The sequence below is a fragment of the Argopecten irradians genome, chromosome 7 (genome assembly GCF_041381155.1).
Source record: "Argopecten irradians isolate NY chromosome 7, Ai_NY, whole genome shotgun sequence".
In the NCBI taxonomy this organism is placed as follows: domain Eukaryota; kingdom Metazoa; phylum Mollusca; class Bivalvia; order Pectinida; family Pectinidae; genus Argopecten; species Argopecten irradians.
The window spans coordinates 33,244,940-33,272,546 of NC_091140.1; the positions used below are offsets into that span (position 1 = coordinate 33,244,940).

A 27,607-nucleotide genomic window follows, 5' to 3' on the forward strand; every position below is an offset into this window, starting at 1 on the left:
TCAGGTTGTTGTTTAGTGCCTCTATTCCGTCTTTGCATCTCACAAAGTTACCTCCCTTGTGTGAAGGTATCAATGTGTGATGTTTCTCTGAAAAGTATGAAGTTACGCTCGTAAATACCTACCTACAAGGGCAGATAACTCTGCAATATGCAAATAATCTTGGGATGATCCATGATGTCACGACAATCACTTACCTGACATCGCTCTCCATCTGCTTCAACCTATCCTGCAGACAGTAGCGGAACATCATCCCCTTGCCTCCATCCACAGAGATCGGTTTCCCAGTGACATCACTGAACTTGTCCAGTTCTCTTTTAATGTCTAGGACAACATCTGATGGTGATGATGTAACTGTAAATATTCTGATGTTTTTATCACCTTTCATGACTTTAATTCTGACAAGGTTTAGTCGTTCCCATTTCTGGACAAGATTCTGCCAAGCAGGACCAGCAAGATATTTGAAGTGGCATTCTTTGTAAGGAACATCCAAGCTCTTCACCAGTGACACCATTTTGTCCACAGCCCTCTTTGTATGATCCCTCTGGAAAGCATAGCCTCTGACATTGCTTTCTTTCGCTACACATGTCACATAGGCATAGATTTTATCACCAATCAATGCCTGCTTTGTGAAATCAGGGCTTCGCATTTCATGTTCCAGTAAAACAGCTACTTCACTGGGAACTTTGAGATCATATTGATGTATCCCCTTTAACTTCTCAAGCATTTCCTCTGTAACTCTACTAATATCTTCTTTGGTTCCTGTTATACTAACCTGTTCTTTATCTAAATTCAAGTCAATCACAACATTTTTGAATTTCCGTCCAAAACCTGAAATTTTCAGCAGGATTAACTTGTATTTGCAATGTAAACGTATATTTTTTGTCTCGGACAAACAAGGACCTGGTTCATCAGCAGACTGAATACTCCAATCATTTTTGATTTGTGGCTGCTCCTTATTTGGCTTTGTAGGAGGTATGAAATCACTGCCAATAAAGGTCAAATTCCCTCCTGATTCATCAGCTTGATGGTTATCAATTTTCATAGGCTCTGGTGAACTGTAACTTTCAGTTGGAAATGCATGGCCTTGAACTTTATCAGTACTAAAAGGACTTTTTGTCAACATCTCACTTTCATTCGAATGTGTTTGACCTTGTTCCTGTTTAATTTGACACGTTTGACCTTCATCAACTTCCGATTGAAGTTTTTGACCTTGGCCTTTTTCATTTTGAACTTGACCTTTACCTGTTTCACTTTTGGAGATACTATTTTCAAAACCCCCAGGTTTCGTAACGTCTGAAAGATCATCTTCCTCGTCAGATGAAAATGTTATCAGTGCCGGATTATCTTGTTTACCATTTTGATTTGAATCCTGTCTATCTTCTTCATCTTCATCAGAGAGTGTGTCCATGCTTTCATTTTTTGTTGCCATCAACCCATTGCTGCCCAGCTGGTTCAGGATCGTGTCATGGAACACTGGGTAGTAAGGCACAACGCTGAGAGGTTTTTTGTTGAGGATGTGTCCAGATTGACGACCTTTCATGAGGATGTTTTCCACAGCTGAAATTCAGATTTAAGCACATAAATCATTAATTCTCCATAATTCAACAGATACTTTTTGTTTAGTATACAGATGAATATGATTTCATCAAATTCCGTGTTTTAATTGAAAACAGCCTAATGTTTAAACTGAGTGAAATCTTAACTCAAGACACCCTAAGTTTAAAAGTATACAAATACAATGCACCAGGTATGTATTGGCGATATTCTGTATTTCTTACCCTTGTGGATAGGTATTGATTATGATTAGTATCATTAGTATTGACGAGTGTAACTTCATACTTTTCAGAGAAAATGATGTGAAATGCGCCCACAAAATAAAGTCGTATTAATTGATACCTGAACCCGCAACAGAGCTAATTCTGTAATATGCAAAGACGGAATACTGTCCTGATATACCCCTCTCCTTTTATATTAGGGTTTCCAATCATTTTTCTCCAAAAACAAATCCATCTTATGCATATGTTAGAAGTTGATATTCTCCTACATACCCCTGTGTTAACCTTATAGGCATAGTTGAGTTTGCATGCCATCTCAAATAAGTGCATAACAGGAGAAGATTGAGGCTAACTCTTTACCCAGCTAGCTAAACCCAGGGATGAATAATCTACCAACAGGGTTTTTGTCAGCTATTTTGGGAAAAGGACACTGAAGCAAAATATCATTGTTGTTTTTCAAAATTGAGAAAATATCAAAAGTGTAACTTTGATTTTTTTTTCCAATTTTGAAAAGTTCTTGCAAAAATATACGATCTTTGCGAAATACCTTCATCTTTTACAAGATATTAATATTATTGTCATAACTTTTCCCATCATTTGCGGGATTTATGTTTTTTTACCACAATTGGACAAATGTTAACTGCATTTGGGAAAATACAGTGCTATTTTTCAATTGGGAATGGCCATGGGTCCTTCTACCAATTAAACCCTACAAACGAAGGCCTAGCAAAAACCCTGACCAATCTAGTTACATAATTGACTTTAAATGTATTAATATACATTTTTGTATATACATATAAGTGCCGTCAAGTTTTAGTAGATATGCAGAAAACTGCAAATTATGATTTATTAGATATTAGCGCAATTTAATGGCTCAAATACTAGAAGTACCAAAATATCTTAAATTTAGCGGTGTATGTACATGAATAAGCGCTTAATAGACAGTTTGTAAAGCGCTAAAATAAATATATGATTTACAGTTATGTTTGATTTTTAACCCTACTGAACCCTGCAGAACCCTACATGTACATCATTTAGTACTTTACCTGTGGGTAGTGAGCTTGAGAAGAACCTTATTACAGTTATACCAGACTTGTGGTGGATCACCGACTGTACACAGTCCTCCGCTCCACCATTCCGAGGACTCTCAAAGAAAAGCTCCAGGGAATCCTCTGTGTGGTCCTGGTCATTCAGTAGTAACAGACCAGCTGGTAGGCCTATAAGGCTAACCTCCAATACTCTCTGGCCAAGTTTATGTTTCAATACACTTCTTTGGATCTGCTCCATCTGATCTAATAGCAAATAAATATATATATTACCTAAATTATCATTCATTTCCTGAAGAGCAGCGATAGCTGCGAAAGCGCTAGAAATTGCAGATTTCTTTTTTTTTCGTATTTTAATTCCATCACAAGGATATTCAACATTTATCTATCATATCTACCTAAATATTCATAGTATATTGAAAATTAAATAATATACTTATTATGTTATTATGTTTATTAATTAATGTTTTTCATCTAATGTATTTATCCATAGTCTCAGTTTGTAATGACAAATTAGAAGAAGATCAAAATACACAGATAGATGAGGAGCAGAATAAGGAGAAGGAGAACGAGGAATGCTGGGAAAATTAGTTGGAAGAGGAGGAGGAGTAAAAGGCAAAGGAAGAGGAGGAAAAGGAGGCAGAGGAGGAGGATGAGAATGAGGATGAAGAGGACGAAAAGGAGGAAGGAGAGGTAGAGGAGGAGGTAGATGAGGAGGGTGTGAAGGAGGAGGGTGAGGATGGAGAGGAGGAAAAGAAGGAGGAGGAGGAGGAGGACGGGAGGAGGAGGAGGAGGAGGAGGAGGAGGAGGAGGAGGAGGAGGAGGAGGAGGAGGAGGAGGAGGAGGAGAGGAGGAGGAGGAGGAAGAGGAGGAGGAGGAGGAGGAGGAGGAGGAGGAGGAGGAGGAGGAGGAGACACTGGAGGAGGAGGAGGAGGAGGAGGAGGAGGAGGAGGAGGAGAAGGAGGAGGAGGAGGAGGAGGAGGAGGAGGAGGAGGAGGAGGAGGAGAGGAGGAGGGAGGAGGAGGAGGAGGAGGAGGAGGAGAGGAGGAGGAGGAGGGAGAGAAGGAGGAGGAGGACAAGAAGGAGGAGGAGAAGGAGGAGGAGAAGGAGGAGGAGGAGGAGGAGGAGGAGGAGGAGGAGGAGGAGGAGGAGGAGAAGGAGGAGGAGACACTGGAGAAGGAGGAGGAGGAGGAGGAGGAGGAGGAGGAGGAGGAGGAGGAGGAGGAGGAGGTGGAGGAGGAGGAGGAGGAGGAGGAGGAGGAGGAGAGGAGGAGGAGGAGGAGGAGGAGGAGGAGGAGGAGGAGGAGGAGGAGGAGGAGGAGGAGGAGGAGGAGGAGGAGGAGGAGGAGGAGGAGGAGGAGGGAGGAGGAGGAGGAGGAGGAGGAGGAGGAGGAGGAGGAGGAGAGGGAGGAGGAGGGGAGGAGGAGGAGGAGACAAGGAGGAGGAGGAGGAGGAGGAGGAGGAGGAGGAGGAGGAGGAGGAGGAGGAGGAGGAGGAGGAGGAGGAGGAGGAGGAGGAGGGAGGAGGAGGAGGAGGAGAAGGAGAGGAGGAGGGGAGGAGGAGGAGGAGGAGGAGGAGGGAGGAGGAGGAGGAGGAGGAGGAGGAGGAGGAGGAGGAGGAGGAGGAGGAGGAGGAGGAGGAGGAGGAGGAGGAGGAGGAGAGAGGAGGAGGAGGAGGAGGAGGAGGAGGAGGAGGAGGAGGAGGAGGAGAATACCTGGTAAGCAAGAGGAGAAAGAGGAACGCTAGAATTAGTTGGAAGCAGCAGAGGAGGAGGAGCCGGTGAGGAGGGTGGAGGAGGAAAAGAAGGGGGAGGGAGTCGAGAAAGAGGTAAAGGGAGAAGTTGAGGAGGAGTTTGAGACTTACCTTGTACACTGTCACAGAGGACAGCAATAGCCACAGAGGATACTGGGTGGTGAAAGTGACAAACATCATCTTTAACCTCTTCATCGGTTACCACTTCTACCCAATTCACCACTGTATCTTTAGTGACAGAGGAGTGTAGATCCTAAAAATTCACAATACAAATTCTATGTGTACAGTGAAACCTGTCTATAAAGACCAATCAAGAAACAAAGAAAAATGGAGTTTTATAGTAAAGTGGTCTTTATACACAGGTCAATTTGTGTTGATATTGGCTTGGCTGGTACTTTAAGACCCTAATCAATTGTCAGATTAAGAAGGCTATGCTTTTTAATAGTATTCATACAGGAATAGTTGTTAGAGCAAGCACATTTAACTGTAATTATAGATTTATACAATAGGTGCCATGAGCATAAGTGCACATACTGTTATAACAAGGTAGTTGTCTCCCTTAGAATCACAAAGTCAGATTATTTCTTTAAATACAGGTTTTATATTCATTGTTACTCTGTAATTTCCTTTTAAATGATTTATTACTTTAAAAAAAGTTATAAGATACAATCAGCCTGCATATGAGCAAATTATTAATTAAAATTTTGATGATTTACAGGGATGTATATTTCTTTGAATGGATATACTGTTGTACACATATGAGATATTTTACAACTTTGAGGGACATAGCTATGATCATGAACATTTTATCCCTTCTGGGCATCAAATTGTCAATTATTTTGACTAACCTACAGTTTTCGGTGTTTCTTCTATCCATATTGAAAAATTAATGAGAGATATAATGATCATTTTTCCATTTGTTCTGGACTGACACTATATACCCTAGCTTATAGTGAAATTAAAACAGTTTTAAAACACTTTTAATTTCATTTTCATCTTTTTTTTTCATCCTCTTTTAGTTAAAATCGCAAATATTTTGACCCAGTTATGATATATACTGGTAATCTGCTATAGAGTACATTGTATATTGATTATACTGTTACCTTGATAACAAGTACCCCAAGCCTGTCAATAACACCCAGGGCTATGTCTGTCAATATCTCTTGTAGTGAAGTCATCATGTATAGGCTCACCAACAGGAGTCTGCATAAACAACAGAATATTATACAATAAAACATGTACTTAAAACTGAAATAAGATAGGAGAAAATGTAGCGGCCAGACCGGAATTCAAACCCGGGACCCTCCGAACACTAGCCGAGTGCTGTACTGACTGAGCTACCTGGTCACTGATGATCGACCCAGTCAAATCATGCTACAATTCTCCCTCCTTTCTCGAAGTCTTTGCCCTCAAAGACATACAAGACCCTTCCAAATACCACCACCATGGGTCATTTAGTTGGGTGCCAATTCCTTTTAAAAGTTACTATAACACTTGAAAACATGATTTTTTCTTCTCATTTATGATAGACTCCAAATTTGGAATGACTTAGACCTATGGCTAGCATGTGGAAGGCATTTTTTTCTATTTTTTTTTGTTTTTTTTTGTTTTTGGCCATGGTGAAATGACCCCCCCCCATCCCCACGCCAATTATGTCTTTCTAATTCACCTTTAACTGCCTTAAGATACAATAAAATCATATTTCTTATGATTTCAGTGAATATTAAATGTTAATTTAAAAAAAATAAGACTTTGAGAATTTCATTCTAGAAGAGAAATGGGGGTGGGGGCCAGGGGGTCAAAATACCATGGCCATGGTAAAATGACCCCCCTCCCCATGCCAATTATATCTTTTTAATTCACATTGAACTGCCTTAAGATACAATAAAATCATATATACTATGATTTCAGTGAATATTAAATGTTATTTGCAAAATACTATGACTTTGAGAACTTCATTTTGGAAGAGAAATGGGGGTGGGGGGTGTCAAAATACCATGGCCATGGTGAAATGACCCCCCCCCCCCCAACCCCCCCCCCCCATTCCCACGCCAATTATGTCTTTTTAATTCACCTTTAACTGCCTTAAGATACAATAAAATCATACATATTATGATTTCAGTGAATACTAAATGTTAATTTAAAAAAAGCTATGACTTTGAAAACTTCATTTTAGAAGAGAAAATTAATGGAGGAGGGGTCAAAATACCATGGCCATGGTAAAATGACCCCCTCCCTGCGCCAATTATATCTTTTTAATTCACATTTAACTTCCTAAAGATACACTAAAATCATATATATACTATGGGAGGGAGGGGGGTCAAAATACCATGGTGAAATGACCCCCTCCAATTTTTCATAACATTAAACAATCTAAATTACACTTAACAATTATATGAGACTTTCACTTTATAATAAATATTGCTGTTATGTCTATGGCAACTTTGATTAGGGTTTATATTACCATGGCTGTGGTATTTTCATACATGCACTACTCCTTTACCTCCAACAAACTTCAAAACTATCAAAATCAAATTATCATAAAATATCTTTTGCACATTATTCTAATCAGTAGTACATATGGATAGCCAAATCAATTTGAAAATCATAGCCATGGTGATTTGAACAACCCTAGAAAAAGGAATTGGAAAAGGGTGGGGGATTATTTCACCATGGCCATGGAATTTTGAACCCCCCCCCCCTACCTCCAACATCTAAGCTTAAATCTTTATAATCAAAGTTTCTGTTAATGATAACATTAAATATTAACTGAAATCATAATGTATATAATTGTAATAATGGAAGGCAGATAAATATCAGTTGAAAATAATTAATTGGAGCGGGAGTGGGGAGGTGGAGGGTTCACTTCACCATAGTATTTTGACACCCCCACCATCCACATCTAAGCTGACGTCCTCATAGTTTATGTTAATAATGTTCATAATGTATATGATTGTAATGTAATTGAAGGGAGATAAATGTCCTGGTATTTTGACCCCCCCCCCCACCCCCCAACCAATATGATATTTTGTTTTTATGCCATATTTGTGGAAGGGGTCTTATTTGCGGTCCAATATGGTAGCTCCGATTTATTACCATTTATGGGTAAATTACCCCTCAAGGAATGAATTCCCCTCTGGCCTAAAATTCCCTTGAAGATTTAAAAAATCACCATTTGAAGCTAAAAAATGACCATTTTTGTAACACAATTTCCCCTGTGACTTATTTTTCATTATTTTTTTTAGACTTTTGTTTGCAAATTTCTTCATATCTATCATACAGTTACTGCATATTTTCTGATAAACTCAAATTTTTCATTATTAGGCTTAAAATCTTGCTTTACTTAATCTAAAAATAAAATTAGTTGTTTTACAGTACTTTTTCAAAATGAATATAATTTTGGACAAAAATAAGAAGATTCAAATTCCCTTATATTTCGCCAAACATTTCCCCTATTTTGAAAAAGGGTAGTTTCCCCTAAAACCTAGATTGATCCCTGACAATTTATGATGGACATGATATGCAAAGTTTCTGTTTTAATACAATAGGGCATAGGTATTTAGTACGCTGATAAGTCAAAGACCCACTATAGACTAATATATAGAGAAAGGTAAGGGACTCCTCCGTGACGCAAAATTGGGTAATTTAGTTCAAAGTGTTGTAAAAAAATATCCAGACCAGATATTTCAACGGCTTTGGTCTCTATATATTAATATATAGTGGGTCTTTGACTTATCAGCGTGCTAAATACCTATGAATAGAGTATTCAGTTAAGTACATATGGAAAGCCAAAATCATTTTGAAATATAGCCAGTTAGAATTGTTGGTTTGAAAAATAAAGTGGGGACAGTTGGAAAAGTGTTGGGATCATTTCACCATGGCCATGGTATTTTGACCCTCTCCTTCTAAGTTGAAGTTCTAATAGTCATAGTTTTTTGCAAATAACATTTAAAATTCACTGAAATCATAATATATATGATTTTATTGTATCTTAAGGAAAGCTATATGTCAGTTATAAAATGAAAATGATTAATTAATTGAAGTTGGGAGGGGGTCATTTTACCATGGCCATGGTATTTTGACCCCCCCCCCCCCCCCCCCCCCCCCCCCCCCCCCCCCCCCCCCTATAATGTGATGTACTCATATTCACAGTTTTTGTAAACAACACTAAATATTAAATGAATTCATGATATTTATGATTTTATTGTATCTTTAGGCAGTTAAATGTCAGTTGAAAAAAAGTAATTGGCGTGAGGATGGGGGTGGCTATGGTATTTTGACCCCCCTCCCTCTTCCCCTTCTGAGCTTAAGTTTTCGTAGTCATTAGTTTTTTGTAACTTTATATCAATTAAAATCATAATATATATATATGATTTTATTGTATCTTCAGGCAGTTAAATGACAATTGAAAAGTAAAAACTGGAGTAGGAATGAGGGGGGTCATTTCACCATGGCCATGGTATTTTGACCCCCTCCCCTAAATTTAAGGTCTAAGTTTAAGTTCTCATTGTCATTAGGTTTTGTTAATAATACTTAATATCAACTGAAATCATAATATATATGATTTTATTGTAGCTTAAGGCAGTTATATGTCAGTTGAAAAGAATTATTGGAAAGGGGAAGGGGGGGGTGTCATGGAAGGGGGGGGGGTCATTTCACCATGGCCATGGTATTTTGACCCCGCCCCAAAAAAAAAAAAAAAAAAAAAAATTTCAACTGCTAGCCTTAGGTCTAACTTATTCCAAATTTGGAGTTTATCATAAATGAGAAGACAAAATCATGTCTTCAAGTGTTATAGTAACTTTTAGAAGGGGGATCATTCTACCATGGGGGAGTTCATTTCACCATAATGGTATTTTGACCCCGGGGTCATTTCACCATAATGGTATTTTGACCCCGTGGTTAATATACCATGATTCAAAATACCATGCTACACCGGGATTCGAACAGGGGCCCTCTGAACACTAGCCCAGTGCTCCACCGACTGAGCTACCTGGTCACCGATGATTGACTCAGTCAAATCCGGCAACAATAATGAACACTCTTACAACTATTTCAAAAAATAGAAATTATTTCATTATTATCTCATTATATAATGATGAGATATATATAAGATAGCTAGGTCATATCTATGTACATACACTGTAAAATGTATGTAAAATTAAATAGACATGACGTCCTTTCTTACATGAATCTCATCATTAGGAACGAGACCCTGTGATCAAATCTGAGCTCGGACCCAGGAACACTGAATACATACATGTATGTACAAAATTGTAGCTCATATAAAAGATCGAAGGAAATGATCTTCAGTGTGGCAATTCCAGCTACAACACAGAAAAATATGCTGTATATGTAAAAATAAATGTATAGCCTACTGTAGACTCTAGAATACATTATTTTGTACAACAATGTCCATAGATCTACATGTACATTTACTCCAACAATGTGAGAGGTACATGTATAGCACGACGAGACACATTTCATCACTACAAAAGCGTACATGTATGTCGACGTGTGTAAACTCGTCGGTATTGCCCATTAGAAGTTTCTCAATACCGACGTCTAATTACATGTACATTGTACGTACGTATATAATGCATTATTACCAAATTTACACGTGTATTCGTGAACAAATCAACTCACTTCTATTTTCAGGAAACATCATAAACACAGCCGTGTCGCTTTTCTAAATCGTCCTTCTGTAATTCCATTTATCGTAAACTCGTTATACTTTCACTTTCGCTTCCGTCTAAAAGGCTTCGATATATTGCAAGCCTCTTTAACTTCCTGACATTTTTTTCAATGCACATATATAAGTAATGTAGATCGCGTCACAGAAGTATCGTCATCAGTTGATGTTACCATATAAAACGTCTTTTTCTCGAATATCACAACTTCTCATCACGGCAATCTTCCTTATCAGGAGAAAGTACTTTCGGTTTTAAATTAAAGGTCCTGCTCTTTTAAATGCTTTAATATTGGATAACACATACAAACGTTCTAGTGACCTATACAATGTAATTATAAATAGATTTGTAAGATTTACTTCCCTTTGTACCAAAATGCGCTTGAAAAAAATCCCACTCCACCAATGCAGTGAACAAATTCGATTACCTTTTATCAAATACACAAGTCTTTAATATTTAAATAAAAATCGCCTGCTCAATGAAATATTTTTTCCAGATGTAATCCATGCATCTTGATAATTCAAAAATTGAATTTCCGAAGGGTTTTTTTTCATCCATTTTTTTAAAAATGATATACTTGTACATTTTTATTGCAGGAAGGTCGTAATAAGTGACTCGTTGTGTAGCAGGAGGGGGGTCTCGGCGAATGGGTGAGCCTTCCGTGTATAGTGGAGATGGTAATTCGCGTTGTGTTTTAGTATATATGGCTCATCACCCATTCCTCAAGTTCTCCTTCTGCAATGTTCTTTTGAGATTCCGGCGGGACACAATGGAAAGTATAACCAGAAGATGGAATAAATGTCAACAGTTTATTATATAAACATAAAGTAAACAGATAACAAAAGTAAAAAGTAGAAAAATTATCCTGGATCTAATCGGAATGGACAAAGTATTTGATTCCAGCTATAACAATTTCAGTATGTAAATTACCCATGATAAAAACTCCTGAACTGAATAGAATCATAAAATAAGGCTAACAAAAGATTCGTCAATTTACTAAACCCTAAGATATCTGTTAACAATAAAATTCCCTAAAATAGAACTAAAAGGAACAAAGGGAGATAACCTCAACAAAAGTTAGCAACAAAGGGAGACAATTCCCATAACAAATAAAATACGGTATAGGTAAACACTCGATAACGGTTTCATTTAACAAATAGCCCTGACTTATAGAATATGTGATAACAAAAATATGAATAATCAGCAATTAGACCTTCTTCTTATTAACAATAATATAAATGATTCAAAAATACTGTATATAACAATTCGTATAATAAAAATACTATTATACTTCCAAGAAAAATATATAATAAGAAATACCCCAGTTACGAAGATCCAATGAAATCTGATAATATATATATGATATTTATAGACCAATTGACTTAATCAATTGGTCTCCTGTATGCGTAATAACCACCCCCCATACAACGTACTAATTACTGACCTAATGTCCCAACTATTGACCTTTAACCCCGAGTAACAGAACAGACTGACATCCTGACCTACACACGCTGCCAGAGCACAGGTTTAATTTAGATATGGAATTTAATAACTTTGCACAACATTTACAGTGAAGTTAATAGTGGAAGTTCTGAGGGTTTAACCATTCTTATCCCTAGCGCCTAGGGCCGACCTAAACCTACTTGTCTCACCCTAGCACGCACGATACCCGTTCAACCGAGGCGCTGTCAACGCACCCTCATCCCCCACCATTCCCGGTACGACAAAATTATATATACGCTTGCCCACTGTTCGAGACCCCAAATAGAATCAATGTGCTTCTCTATAGTGTCTAGCTATCGTTATAATTATTTGTCACTATTATACACATCACTAGTAAAATAGACGGTAAAAACCTGTCTTTCTCCTAAGTAATGTAAACCCGAAATGTCTAATTCCCTTCCGTACTAGTTTCATTATAACTGACAAGTAGTAAATACGCTATATCCGGCCGACATACGCAATATCACTTCACAGCCAGCTTACTGTTTATTTATACTAGTTACAGTTGTTACACATTACCAACGGGACGATTCCCGTATTATTTTATTCAATTTCATATGTATATTCTATTTGAATTTGGAGGTAATAAGGAGGCATGGTGCACCATAGTGCCTCCATTCCGGAGACTGCTGGCACTTACCAGTGAATGGGCTGGCTCAACCAGTCCTGCAACCAATCTGCTGTATCGCGTGCGCGCACGAGTATTTATACCTGCCGCGCGGTAGAAACGATGGCCCACATTGCTTGTCGCTACTCACGATCGACCAATAACAGCGCTCGGCACATCGCTCCGAAGGTTGTAGTTTCCATCATGGCCGCCTGTAGCGCCGGTTTCGAACAACTGAAATGTACCTTGGCTCTCTACAGCTCCCTAAGACCGTAATTACTCGTAAATTAGTAACGCTTTAAATAGGTAAGCTTTATATATATTACTTGTACTCTTATTTCACCCAGAGGAGATTCTAATAGCTAGCAAATACATCATAGCCATTTCCCGCCAAAGCCTGCTCCGTTACATACCTCCCCCCAGTCAATGTTTAAAACCTTAACGATTGACTAGCTAACATCTATATATCCCAATATTACTCTGAAAGTTGTAGTTGTCAGCGTGAGTAGCTTCAAGATGTCTGCCTGTCTGATATATTTAACCATAAAAAAAAAATTATTATTACTTATTTCATCTTAAAATAATCGATAATAGTTGATAAACCTGATAATAATAATAAAAATAAATATAAAAATAATCCTCTCTCACACCGTATCATACCTGGGGGCCAATCACTCTCACTCTTACCCCATTCACTCACACATACAAATACCTCTCAAAGTCGAATCGCGGGGCTTCGTATGGGGTACGGACCACAGTGCCCCGCACCCGACGATAGCCCCGGACTCGCCCCCCTACGTCCTCAGATCCAACAACCACATCCCGGGAGTTCAGGGCGGAGGGGTCTCTCGGGGGAAAGAAGACGGTCTGCCTCATGGCATGCCGGAGCCGGGCCGCCTCCTCCCTCCCCGGGAGACTCCTCCTACTTGAACCCCCCTGTCCTTCTTCCGACTCTGTCCCGTTCCCTCCCTCTTTGGCGGATTCTGGCCGCAGCGTCCTCTGGGGTTCCTCCGCTGGGGTCGGCTTCACTGGTCGGCATGGCGGCAGCGGTGGGCGTGCCATCCTCGGGCTGATATACCTGTTATTGGCCACCTCCCTCCGGTGGATGAAGCTATCTAGTACCTGGACGGCATGGTCCCGCTGTATGTGGGCCCTGCACCTGGTGCGGCGACTAAACTGCCGCCTGCACCAGGTGCATTCCTGAAGTATCGACAGGCGCTGGTGTATGCGAGTCCAGTGCTCCATAAGCCTCTGTTGTCGCCGGAACAGTCCCAATGGGGCACAGGCTGCTACCGGACACGGCATTCCTTCCTCCTTCCACGGTTCTCTCCCATCCAACTCCTCTTCCCTCATGAATTCATTTACTTCATCTTCCTCGTACGTAATCTCCATCCTGCAACCCAAGCATAACGCCCATGATCCGCAATAGCCAAGGCTGTACAGGCTCTATTATGTTTATCCATATATATATATATATATATATTTTTTTTACTCGGGACTGCCTCGCCCCTATCAATGTTTATTTACAATCTTATCATCCCTCCTATACTCTGTGTATATACCATCCTATATAACATGTATTTATATGCGACACTATCTAGGGGAGAGGTTTAAATGCAACACGCTCAGTTCATGGTGACCTATGTCTAGCCCAATATATATCAACCTCCCATACCCCAAACTAGTAACCCTGCTCGCTTTATGGGGAGTAAATCTGTGGTGGCTTGACCGTCCGACCCACCCTAGTCCTATTCCTTACTTCTGAGGCGGGGCTATTATTCCTGTGATTGTTTTTGTTACTACTACCATCTATCGGGAGGCCTAACCTCCAATGTCCCATGAGACTCAAGTGCTGAGTCTTCCAAACCCTGGCTTATAGACAACCTCCCCCCAGACTCATGCACTGAGTCTTCCAACCAACTTACAGGAGTTCTATCCCCTAGATATGGTTTCAGCTGATCTATGTGAACATTTATTGCCCTAGCAGTGGATGCCCTTTGAATCGTATATGTCACGTCTGATAATTTATCGGTGATCAGGTAAGGACCTGTCCACCCTAATTCTAGTTTTTGACCTGCAGCTGGAGGATACCACCTCCATACCCAAGATCCCTTCCTGAGTTCTTTATCTCTTGATCCCCTGTCATAATATTTCTTTTGTCTTTTAGCAGACACATTTAACTTTTGGCTCGCCGTTTCAAACGCTGTGTTCATTGCGTGCTGCATCCATTCAACATATGCTACTGGACACGAGTTTTCTGTATCCGGCGGAAGTCCAACCATGAGATCAATGGGCAGCGTCACCTCTCTTCCCAACATCAGCCTGTTTGGAGAACAGCCTGTGCTGCTATGTTCCGAAGATCGGTAGGCTAGCATGAGATAAGGAAGATGATCGTCCCAGTCTTCTTTATTTTCGTGTGCGAAGGCCGCTAGCATCCTCTTCATTGTTCTGTTGAACCTTTCCACCAGTCCGTCAGATTGTGGTCGGTAAGGTGAAGTTCTCGTTTTTCCGACATCGAGTTTGTGACAGACAGTCTGAAACAGTTCTGACTCAAATTCCGCCCCCTGGTCAGTATGAATGAATTCAGGACAACCAAATCGGCAGAAGACCTCTGTCACCAGCTTATCGGCCACCGTGAGTGCTGTATGGTTTGGTACGGCAAAGGCTTCTTTCCATTTGGTGAAATAGTCTCCCACGACGATTATGTACGCATTGCCATTGTTGGACACCGGTAACCCGCCAAAGATGTCCACTGCCATATACTGCATTGGTCTGACTGGTCTAAATTGTTTAAGTGCCGATTTGTCTGATCCTGGCCCTGGTCTGCTCTTGGCGCAAAGATCGCACTGTTTACACCATCTGGCGATGTCGTCGGCCATTCCCACCCAGTAAAACCTTTTTTTAACTGCTGTTAATGATCTATCTCTACCGAAGTGTCCTGCCGTCCTCTTTACGTGCAATTCCTCAAAAATTTGTTTTCTTAGCTCTCGAGGTGCGATAAGCTGACTCGTTGGCAACGTGGGATCTGTCATTCTGCGACAGTAGAGTAAACCATTAGTTATTTCCAGTGTTTGTCTCATTGCGTACAAGGTTTTAACCTCATTGTTCCAATTGGTGCCTCCTTCCGGTTGATCACCGTTGTTGCTGAGGATCTCCTTAATCTTTGCAATGGCTCCATCTTGATCTTGCATATGTATTAACTGAGCATTTGTCCATACCCCTATCCAGTTTGGAGTTTCATGAGATTCATTTTCTTTTGACAGGTCCAGCGATAGCTCCTGGGGAACCACTGGATGTATATGCCGCCCGTTTGGAAGTTCCACTTCCGGTTCAGTCACCACTCCCTGTTTTGGCATGACCTCTGGTTCTATTTGTATTTCCCAGTTCAGGCCCACTTCCTGTTTGGGTTCCACTTCCGGTTTCATATCTACTTCCGGTTTGAGCTCTACTTCCGGTTTGAGCTCTACTCCCGGTTTGAGCTCTACTTCCGGTTTGAGCTCTACTTCCGGTTTGTTACAATCCGGGCAGCTACCTATCCTGCACTTCCTGATCATCTGACGTGACATAGCATCAGCATTGCCGTGTTGGGTTCCTGGCCGATAAATAATGTCAAAATCAAATGTTTCTAGTATGCTGATCCATCGTGCCAGGATGCCTTCTGGTTCCTTGAAATTCTTTAGCCAAACCAGTGGTGCGTGATCAGTTCTAACTGTGAATTTCCTGCCAGTCAGGTAATATTTGAAATGTTTGACGAATGTAACCACTGCAAGAAGTTCCCTTTTTGTTGTACAGTAATTTCTTTGAGCCCCATTAAGGGTTTTGGCCGCATAGCAAATAACTTTCTCTTGCCCGTCCTGCAACTGGGACAGTACTGCCCCTATTCCTTCCGCGCTCGCGTCAGTGTCTAAGATGAACTTGTCATTGATGGATGGAAACGCAAGTATAGGTGCCGTCAACAGACTCTCTTTAAGCTTGAGGAAGGCTTCTTGACAATGGGTGTCCCAATGAAACTTGGCATTTTTCTTGAGCAGTCTTACTAGTGGGCTGGCGATTTGTGAGAAGTTATTTACAAATTTTCTGTAGTACCCTACTAAGCCTAAAAAGCTGCGTACTTCCGCGGCGTTGCCCGGAACTTTCCATTCTTTAACTGCTGATGTTTTAATGGGATCACAACGAATCCCTTCCCCCGAAACTATGTGGCCCAAATATACTATTTCCCTCCTAAATAGTTCACATTTCTTAGGCTTGAGCTTCAAATTTGCTTGTCTGAACCGCCGAAAAACCAATTCGAGGTTGAGCAAAGTGGTTTCGAAATCTGAACCAAATACTATGACATCATCCAGGTAGCACAGACATTTTTTCCAGTTTAAACCTTTCAGGACCATCTCCATAAGTCTTTCGAACGTCGCGGCTGCATTGGCTAAACCAAAAGGCATGACGTTGAACTCAAATAATCCCAAGTGTGTAGCAAAGGCTGTTTTGTGTTTGTCGGCTCTATCCATCTTTATTTGCCAATATCCACTGGCCATGTCCAGTGTGCAAAACCATTTTGCTCCTGCCAAGGTATCTAGCGTGTCATCTATTCGTGGCAGCGGGTAGGCGTCTTTCCTCGTTACAGAGTTAATTCCCCTAAAGTCTATGCAGAATCTACATGATCCATCTTTTTTAGTAACCAGGCAAATAGGTGCTGACCAAGGACTGTCACTCGGTTCTACCACCCCCGCCTCCAGCATCTTCTGTAACTCCGTTTCTATGACTTCCTTCCTCGCTAAGGGCACTCGTCTCGGTGGGATTTTGATTGGCTTTGCTCCTTGGGTATCTATCCGATGAGCTGTCAGGTCTGTTTGACCTAACTTACCAGAAGCGTCTACAAATATGTCTTGGAACTGGATTATAAGTTTTGTGAGGGCTCCAATCTGTTCTTCCGTCAGACCTTCTGATGATCTCTCTACTAGTGGTCTCAAGTGTTCTGGTAGCTCAGATGTGTTGTTGTCGTCTGGTGTAACCTCGTGGACCTGTTGTACAGCATCCACCCTCCCTAACTGCGTATGGCGTGGGATCTTTACAGATCCCTTTCCCACATTGATCAAAGACACACACACCCTACCTCCCTTAGTACTGAACAAGCTATGCGCTAACAATAGCTGGTTGCCCTCAGTGTATTTGCTTGGTGAAACGCAGGCCAAAGTGCTGTCGACATTCCCCTCCAATCTTGCCTCTATAACCATCTCTGTCCCTGCTGGTATTCTAATAGTTTCTTTAACTCTGATACTCGCGCATGCCGGCCTATCACCATCCAGTTTTGTTAACAACAGCTGTCCCCTGCTGGTGTGTAGCTTCTTCTTGGCTACATGTAATACACCATTATACTGTTCTAGGAAGTCTGTACCCAGTAACCCGGTAATGCCCCTTATATCGGCTACAACAAACTTGTGTCTAAATTGTTTAGCGTTGATAGTGAAATCCAACGTCACCTCCCCCTTAATGCCTAAACTTTTTCCATTTGCGGCCAGGAGTACCAGTCTACTTTCGGCTAACATTTTACTGTCTACTTCTAACCGTTCTAACAACCCATGGGAGATTATGGAGACAGAAGAACCGGAGTCAATAAGCAACTGGTAATCCGCTCCATCTATATTGGCTTTTGCATATAAACATGACAGTGTTCTAGGCTTCAGCCGTACTGTCCTGGCAGTTTGCTGTATATCCTGTTCCCTGTGACTAAACTCCCTTGTAACCCCATGTTCACTAGCTAGTTTCCCCACCTTATGGTTTTGTTTTACCAGTCCCTCTACCTCAGAACGTAACTCAGACTTAGCAGTCACCATCTTGGGGTCATTTTCATCATAGGTGGAGGTATCAACTGGTATGTTTTGTTTGGCCTTATCAGACTCTGTACCTAACCCAGTGTCTATTCCCCTGGCTAAGGACGTGGCCCCGTTCTCAGCCGGCTCTAGTTTAACGCTTGTTTAGCTTGATTCTCACACTTATCAGTCATTTTTCCCGGTCTCCTAGGGCAGTTCAATTGCCTATGTTTTTTACTGCCGCAAAGGAAACACCTTCGCTGAACCCGACACCACATACCCCAAATACGCGGGAGATCAGCTCCCAACAGACCATTTTCATGTATCCAATCCTCAAACTGTTTGTCAATTTCTTGCTGGTTATGTGCCTCATTGCCGATACCGTCATCTTTAACTTTGTGTACTGTGTAGATGTTTCTTTCCTGCTTAGGTTTCCTGTTGCTATTTTCTGCTTTGTCTATAGCGTCGTACTCCGTGGCTAGGGCTATGGCTCTGTCCAGACTAGTAGGTTTGTTAAGAGCAACATATTTCTTAAGCTCGATGTTGTTAAGTCCGTCGATATACTGGTCTACCACTTGTGGTTCAAAGAAATTGAAGGGTGTCAACGGATAGGCTCGTTGGGCTAATCTCCTAACTGCATATCCATAATCGGATACACTTTCCTCCCTACCCCTACGCCTATTACGGTATTCACACCGGTGTGCTACTTCTAACTCCCTTGGGTTAAAGCGTTGTTCGATAGCCGCTTTCAGTGCTCCAAAATCAGTCATTTGCGTCACTGTAAGAGTACCTAACAGCTCCTGAGCTTGTCCCCGTAGGCTCATCGCCAACTGTGCCGCCTTCTCAGCTTGTCCCCAACCATTCCAAGCTGACACTTGCTCAAAGTGTGCTAGGTAAGCCGGCCAATCCGTAGATTTACCATCATATTTGTCAGGTTCTTTCTCGCGCCTTGTGACGGATATTCTTTTATTCCCTTGCTGGTAAGAATCGGCTTTAAAGTCTGCAGGTATTCTACCCTGTCCCCTTGTTTGTTCTTGTCTAGGACTCCAGATCTGAGTAAGTCTTTCCCTCCCCATTCTGCTCTGCATGGGGTCTATGATTGAGTAGTCTGGCAGGTATAGTTCTTTATTAAACTTTTTTCGGGTTCCATCATTTAAACTTGGCCTGGGTGTGCTATGCCTGTCACACCACTCATCCAGGTCGGACTCGTACCCATCCCGCTGTCTGGTCCCCCCAGGTATCTGTGCCCACCGCTGTCTACGTAACTCATCGGTGTCGGAGCCCAGATGTCCTAAGCTAGAAAGGCGCCTTTCCTCATGTGTAGGAACAAACCTCGGGTTGCACCCGCCCATCCCCGGATGTATATGGGAAGCGTGATGACTGTCCCTAGACAAACCTCCCCTTTTATCGACAGGTTCGTGCACACCATCTAAAAAGCTGGCACATCTCCCCTCAAGGACTGACACACTATCTCCTGTTCTAACTCCTGATGAATGCTCATGAGGCATATGAGCTTTTTCCCTTTGCCTATTTCCCATATTTGCTGGATTAATTTCACTGTCCTGTCCCAGACCTATATATTCCCGATCCCCATGTCCCTTTGTACCTACACCCTGTGCCAAATCCTCCCTTCCCCTACAGGATGCAGTGAAACCATCCGGCTCACTATCCACCCCCCTACCGAACTCATTGCCTACTTGACGCAAACCACCTGAAGTTTCATCCAGTGTATCAGGCAAGCAAATCTGCTCTCGTGCACTGTTTCTAATACTGGAGGATCGCCCAATTCCAGAATCCCTAGTATCCCATATAGGTGTCTCTGGGACCCTACTCACACTCTCGGTAAGAATGTGTAGATTGCCCTGTCTCTCAGGCACCTGTAAATCCCGACCAAAGTCTAACTTGTCTCGGTTTGCTACCGAGCCCTGCCCATTAAAGTCTACAAAATCCGTATCCCCAACGGTAGAGTTATCTCTATAGTGCAGATCAGTATCTGCATCATCCCTTGTCTCACTAAAAAGAACTTGACGTGCTGCTTGCCCTCCCCTAGATGGGCACTTATAACGGAATGCATTACTACCTCCTTCATCAAATTCTGGCTCTGTATCAATCAAACTATAATGCATAATGGCGTGTGCTATATACCTTATCTGTTCTGTCAACTTGCACTCGGCCAGGGGTTCTAAAATCAGAAAACAAAATGTGTTATTAGGGCATTTTCTCTCGGGTTTGGTTGCCAAAAAAAATCATTTGTTCGGGGATCTATACTGTTTTGTTTTATAACTTTCCATGTGTCTACACAACCAGAATCCTGGTCACAGCACCAAAATGTAGCAGGAGGGGGGTCTCGGCGAATGGGTGAGCCTTCCGTGTATAGTGGAGATGGTAATTCGCGTTGTGTTTTAGTATATATGGCTCATCACCCATTCCTCAAGTTCTCCCTCTGCAATGTTCTTTTGAGATTCCGGCGGGACACAATGGAAAGTATAACCAGAAGATGGAATAAATGTCAACAGTTTATTATATAAACATAAAGTAAACAGATAACAAAAGTAAAAAGTAGAAAAAATATCCTGGATCTAATCGGAATGGACAAAGTATTTGATTCCAGCTATAACAATTTCAGTATGTAAATTACCCATGATAAAAACTCCTGAACTGAATAGAATCATAAAATAAGGTTAACAAAAGATTCGACAATTTACTAAACCCCAAGATATCTGTTAACAATAAAATTCCCTAAAATAGAACTAAAAGGAACAAAGGGAGATAACCTCAACAAAAGTTAGCAACAAAGGGAGACAATTCCCATAACAAATAAAATACGGTATAGGTAAACACTCGATAACGGTTTCATTTAACAAATAGCCCTGACTTATAGAATATGTGATAACAAAAATATGAATAATCAGCAATTAGACCTTCTTATTAACAATAATATAAATGATTCAAAAATACTGTATATAACAATTCGTATAATAAAAATACTATTATACTTCCAAGAAAAATATATAATAAGAAATACCCCAGTTACGAAGATCCAATGAAATCTGATAATATATATATGATATTTATAGACCAATTGACTTAATCAATTGGTCTCCTGTATGCGTAATAACCACCCCCCATACAACGTACTAATTACTGACCTAATGTCCCAACTATTGACCTTTAACCCCGAGTAACAGAACAGACTGACATCCTGACCTACACACGCTGCCAGAGCACAGGTTTAATTTAGATATGGAATTTAATAACTTTGCACAACATTTACAGTGAAGTTAATAGTGGAAGTTCTGAGGGTTTAACCATTCTTATCCCTAGCGCCCAGGGCCGACCTAAACCTACTTGTCTCACCCTAGCCCGCACGATACCCGTTCAACCGAGGCGCTGTCAACGCACCCTCATCCCCCACTATTCCCGGTACGACAACATTATATATAAGCTTGCCCGCTGTTCGAGACCCCAAATAGAATCAATGTGTTTCTCTATAGTGTCTAGCCATCATTATAATTATTTGTCACTATTATACACATCCCCAGTAAAATAGACGGTAAAAAACCTGTCTTTCTCCTAGGTAATGTAAACCCGAAATGTCTAATTCCCTTCTGTACTAGTTTCATTATCACTGACAAGTAGTAAATACGCTATATCCGGCTGACATACGCAATATCACTTCACAGCCAGCTTACTGTTTATTTATACTAGTTACAGTTGTTACATACTACCAACGGGACGATTCCCGTATTATTTTATTCAATTTCATATGTATATTCTATTTGAATTTGGAGGTAATAAGGAGGCATGGTGCACCATAGTGCCTCCATTCCGGAGACTGCTGGCACTTACCAGTGAATGGGCTGGCTCAACCAGTCCTGCAACCAATCTGCTGTATCGCGTGCGCGCACGAGTATTTATACCTGCCGCGCGGTAGAAACGATGGCCCACATTGCTTGTCGCTACTCACGATCGACCAATCACAGCGCTCGGCACATCGCTCCGAAGGTTGTAGTTTCCATCATGGCCGCCTGTAGCGCCGGTTTCGAACAACTGACAGGTACTGACCGCTGACCGGTGGTTTTTCTCCGGGTACTCCGGCTTTCCTCCACCAACAAACCTGGCACGTCCTTACATGACCCTGGCTGTTAATAGGACGTAAAACTAAACAAACCAAACCAAACCAATCGAACAACTGAAACGTACCTTGGCTCTCTACAGCTCCATAAGACCGTAATTACTCGTAAATTAGTAACGCTTTAAATAGGTAAGCTTTATATATATTACTTGTACTCTTATTTCACCCAGAGGAGATTCTAATAGCTAGCAAATACATCATAGCCATTTCCCGCCAAAGCCTGCCCCGTTACAGTTGAACATTTTGTGATAGGACGGGTTTCTGTCATGGTTGCATTTATTTGTACAGTATGTATATTTGTTATTGCACTCTTCTAAGTCTTCACTTTAGTGATCTATTTATTTATCTTTGACCCAAATTCAGGGGAATGCTGCTAGGGGCTGCTTCTAAAAAAGCTTTGGTCTTGACTAGGGAGAATGGGTTAGGGACAGAGCCACGCCGTGCACTGTGGGTTGAAATATATACTTAGAGCTATGGCTAACAAGGGTTTGTGTCGTTCCAAGGGCTTAGACAACCTAGCTACATTGTAGTTCGCACAGTGTAGTAGGGGATCGTCAGGGGCTTAATTAGGGCTTAGGCATCCAAAGAAAACCTATTTACACAGTTGGTTATGTCTCTTTTAAAACATGGCTGTGATGTCATCTATTGTTATAGCTTGAGGTACGTGTAGTCAGAGCAAAGTCTGCTATTACAAATGTACCACCTACATATAATGTACTACTGTGGAATAGTTACTTTTTGCTGTGGAATAGTTTATTGTGAACTATTCCACGGAAAAATGTAACTATTCCACAGCTAAAGGTAAATGTAGAGACCAGTGAACATAGCTTAAAACATGAAGTCAGAAATACACCCTCATTCACTAAATCCACGGAGAGATAGATTAAAGATTAACCCAGGTACTTGTCAACTTTGTCGTGATATATTTGTAAACTTATTTTCATAATACCGATATATAAAATTTTCATCACTTCATTTAAGCATTGAAGTCACTATTTTTTAATTTCATCGGGGTATGAAAGAAATTTTGTTTGCAAACTGTGTGAATCCGCGTAGCGGATTCTCACAAAAGTTTGCAAAAACAATTTATTTCATACTCCGATGAAATTAAAAAATAGTGACTTCAATACTTATAATTAATTTCCCAGGCTACTTTATATATAAAATGAAATACATTTACACGTACGATTCCATTGGTTTTTTCCAAGGGATTATTTTTTCCAAATCAATACGCAACGTCAATGTTTCTATTGTGACGTCATGATAACGTCGGGAATTCCGCGCCATTCTCGGATTTTTTTTTCATAGTGGAATGAAAAAAAAATGAATAGACCCATCAGAAAGCCTGTAACAAAGAGAAAATTAATTATTCAAAAATAAATTTCATCATTTCTTTCACAGCCTCTGTATTCACAATCCAGAGAAGAATTCACTCCAACAAATCCAGAGGAGAGAAGATTAAGATTAAATTCCATGAGACAAATGCTGAATTCTCTGCCAAAATGAAATTACATATGCAATGCTTGACATGATTTTTCCATATTTCGTTATCCAAATCACTTCATAAAAATGGCATCTATCAAACAAATTTATCCCATAACTATATATGTTTCACAATGGAAAATCCATGTGATAAATTCCATAGCAGTTGTTTATCGTTTATGTTTACACACTCCAGTGTGTAAACACACATATATATTTAGCTACGGCGCCTCTGATTGGTCAACTCCAGCTTGATTCCGATTGGCTCTCAAATTCGGACTACTTTTCACAGCGCATTTTCTTTTGAATATCATTGTATTTACTGTTTAACAGGTAGTTGCTTATTCAAAGTAAACAATAGAATATTGACTAACTATTTATGCACTTTATTTTATGGCGCGAAGTTATCGCTACACATTGTATGGGGGTGAGTTTCCCTAAATGAAGACGAGAAAATGGTCACCACGGTATAAATATAGAGTTAAAGTTATGGGATAAATTAGTTCCCCGACGCGTGACTGATGGTTATCATGTTTATCTAAACTCTCGTAAGTTGATTTTCAAATTTTTAAAAGAGACTCGCTAAAGCTCGTGTCTTTTCAAAATTTGAAAATTAACTAACTGGAGTTTGATAAACATGATAAAAAACAGCCACTTGTTGAGGAACCTCTATTTAAATTTACATCCCAACACCTTTCATGAAGATAATAATCCCAAAGGAGTACTATCTAAAACACACTCTTTTGCCTCACGATGTCACTTTTTTTTCTATATATACCGGTAGTATTATGATCCAAAATAAAGGAACATTTTGTTGTTGTTTTTGTTGCTGTAAATTTTGATTAGCTCCCTCTAAGGTCTGTGCTTCATCGGAAATTTTTTTGCCCAAATCACTTTAAATCTATATGCAGAAATCATCACTTCCGTGTTCAAAATCTGCATACAGAGTTAAATATGTATGGTCCTCCATGTTGAACTGTGAAAACTAAACTGAGTAAATGTTTCAGTGTGATTACCATATAGTACCTGTGAATGGTTCTTTCAAAAAAAAAGCATGCAAATCATGATTCTTGTTTTGCGCGTGAGGTAATGAAATGAATCATGAATAGGTCTCAAGGTTTAAATAGGTAGTAAGGGTTTACCTGAAGCTGTGGAATTGTTAAACAATACCCAGTGTAATAGTTGAGAGTACCAGTGACTTTCAGTGCCATGTTTTAAGTATGAGAAACACCTCAAACTGTAGAATAGTCAAGATAATGAATAGTTCTCGGCCCTTACGGGCCTCGAACAATTCATTATCTTGACTATTCTACAGTTTTCTACTACTTTCAACTGTGGAATAGTTAACTTTTCCCGTGGAATAGTTCACAAACTATCCCACAGCAAAAGGTAACTATTTATCAGTTATGGCCTGGTTGAGAGGGCACTATAGGAGATTTCAGAAAAGATGGCGATGACGTCACACAAAGGCACATCCGGGCGCTCAAAGGTACAACTCTTATGTACACATAAACATTGTAGGAACACAGCCGCTTGCGATGTTTGTTTACATTTTATTGTAATAGATAGAACGCCAATCCGAGAACTATTGCATTATTTACATTTCAAAAAGTGTAAATAAAAATATTTTATAATAATATATGAATTTAAACTTATAGTATTCATATATTTTATACTCCATTTTCGACCGCTACGAGAAAACACGGTCGCCATTACGTATAAACCTTGACAGATATATTGCAAATATCAACTTGATATTACAAATTAAACTCAAAGTCCCTCAAAATATAATTATAAGCAATTACTGTTTTCGAAGTGTTTCTTGATAAAACACTTTATGATGTGTGATTAGTGCAAAATTAAACATTTGCTTTCGTAGATTACCCCAAGCCCACGGCAGCCATTACAGTACAGCCGAGAACCCGAATTTCGTCCATTTTCAGTGTCATTAAATTACGTATTCTGGTTATTTTTTGTCATCAATTTTGGGATTTAGTTTACAACATACAAATGAGTCAGTTTGTAGGTTCTTTTAATCATATTTTTAAACAAAACTTTGAGTATTTAGGATTCTCGAAGCCGTGCGCAATGTATCCTGGTCGGCATTTACAGTACTACGATCTGTAATTTATATCAATTTAAATGAAGTCTACCTAATATGTATTCCAATTATCTAAAAGTAATACCACTTCAGTTTGAGACTTAACACAGCCGGCAGTCCATGGCATAAAAGCGGCTGAAAATGAAATATCAAAAATATTATTTTACGAGATCGCCATATTATTTCGTCAGCCATACGTGTACGTGTAAAACAGTAGTTTAATTACTATTCGTAAGTTTGTTATGATAAAGAGTATTCCATTAAAACAACATGTACATATTAAATAACGAATATATATCTTAAATAAGTACTTTTTTTAGATAAAAGTGTTGGTAATTATTAATATGATTTATTTCCCCAACAATGCTGTGGCCTGTGGTGATCTACCAGCGACGAAGCCATACACGAGCGGCCGTGGTCTGGTCAGGTGGTTCACGTTTTGTTTATATCATATCGTATTGTGAAAAGTTTTTCATGTATAACAGAAAACATTATACATTGAAATAGATCATCTTTTCATAAACACCTTTTCACAACCTGAATTTATACGTATGGACAAAATCGGGTAGGCCTACGTGTGATGGCCCGGCAGCGCTTCGATAGGTGGCTTCGACACTAAAATTTAGCAATAAACAAATGAAAATATAAAAATGTTAACATCCGTAACCTGTGAAACAATAAGAAACCATTTCAAAATCAGAATTTGCAAGTATGAAAGCGTAAACTTTTGTCAAAGTATCGATTATGAAGCTTGGATGTACGTATCTGTTATTGTTTTTATCAGTCGCCATATTGTGTTTGTACCTTTGAGGACCCGGATGTAAACTTTCTTTGACGTCACGCAATCTTTTCTGAAATCTCCTATTGCCTCATAGTATTGGCGAGGGATGGAATAGTGTCGCAGAAATCTGTGTTTTTATAAAACGGGATTCAGCTTCATGAAGATTAAAAGTAATTCAATATAGAACAGGAGTGAACTGTCTTCTGTAGAAAAGCAATGTTTGCCTCCATCCTCGCATACAACAGCCTGTCCGCCATCTTGACGTCTTGGTCGAAGCGCAACGTTATAATGACGTCATGTAATGGTGACGTCACAATAGATTCACGTTCAATTTCGCGCCACTTCAATAGTGCCCGCTTGCCCGGGCACTATTTCAAACAGTACCAATGTGTGTAGCCAATCAGAATCCAGTATTCTGTCACGTGATGTACTATTCCACAGTAGTAGGTGAAAATAATAGACTTTGCTCCGGCTATACCTCAAGCTATAACAATAGATGACATCACAGCCATGTTTTAAGAACTATAAGAAGAGGGTATTCACAGGTTTGACATGTTAATTATCAATTATGGCCTGGTTGAGAGGCCACTATTGCCTCATAGTATTGTCGAGGGATGAGATACTATCCCATCACGAGACAATACTATGAGGCAATAGTACCCTTTCAACCAGGCCATAATAGGTTTAGTACATCAACCTCACACGAGACCCGTTCTAACGTCATCGTATCAGAAGCACGTCAAGCGACACTTCGCAATGCTATCTTCATTTCCACGCCACAATGTTACATTAAAAGTACAACATATAAATTATCGCAAAAATCTGTTTCTATTAAACGGGATTCAGCTTCATGAAGATTAAAAGTAGATCACTGAGTGAACTGTCTTCTGTAGAAAAGTTGCATTTTTTGTTTCCCGCACACAACAGCCTG

General features: G+C 40.2%; 2 protein-coding genes across 2 annotated transcripts in view; both read right to left on the reverse strand.

Moving 5' to 3' along the window:
- Nucleotides 1-10,521, reverse strand: part of LOC138328202 (uncharacterized) — a 30,134-nt gene extending 19,613 nt beyond the window's left edge. Inside the window, exons 1-5 of the mRNA XM_069274889.1 lie at nucleotides 10,220-10,521; nucleotides 5,677-5,776; nucleotides 4,685-4,826; nucleotides 2,822-3,067; nucleotides 195-1,557 (exon numbers count right to left, since the gene is read on the reverse strand). Of these exons, the coding sequence (XP_069130990.1) occupies nucleotides 195-1,557; nucleotides 2,822-3,067; nucleotides 4,685-4,826; nucleotides 5,677-5,754 (1,829 nt within the window). The 5' untranslated portion in view covers nucleotides 5,755-5,776; nucleotides 10,220-10,521. The remainder of the gene's footprint in view (nucleotides 1-194; nucleotides 1,558-2,821; nucleotides 3,068-4,684; nucleotides 4,827-5,676; nucleotides 5,777-10,219) is intronic.
- A 537-nt stretch (nucleotides 10,522-11,058) lies between these two features.
- On the reverse strand, nucleotides 11,059-21,169 carry LOC138328209 (uncharacterized). Its single transcript, XM_069274904.1, has 2 exons — nucleotides 20,323-21,169; nucleotides 11,059-13,766 (listed from the first exon to the last, which is right to left on the reverse strand). Exon 2 carries the CDS (start codon nucleotides 13,763-13,765, stop codon nucleotides 13,070-13,072), a length of 696 nt encoding a protein of 231 aa, XP_069131005.1. The 5' UTR covers nucleotide 13,766; nucleotides 20,323-21,169; the 3' UTR covers nucleotides 11,059-13,069.
- Between the last annotated feature and the right edge of the window lie 6,438 nt (nucleotides 21,170-27,607).

Excerpts from the sequence above, each read along its gene's own strand:
- LOC138328209 (XM_069274904.1), bottom strand. The coding sequence starts at position 13,765 with ATGGAGATTACGTACGAGGAAGATGAAGTAAATGAATTCATGAGGGAA.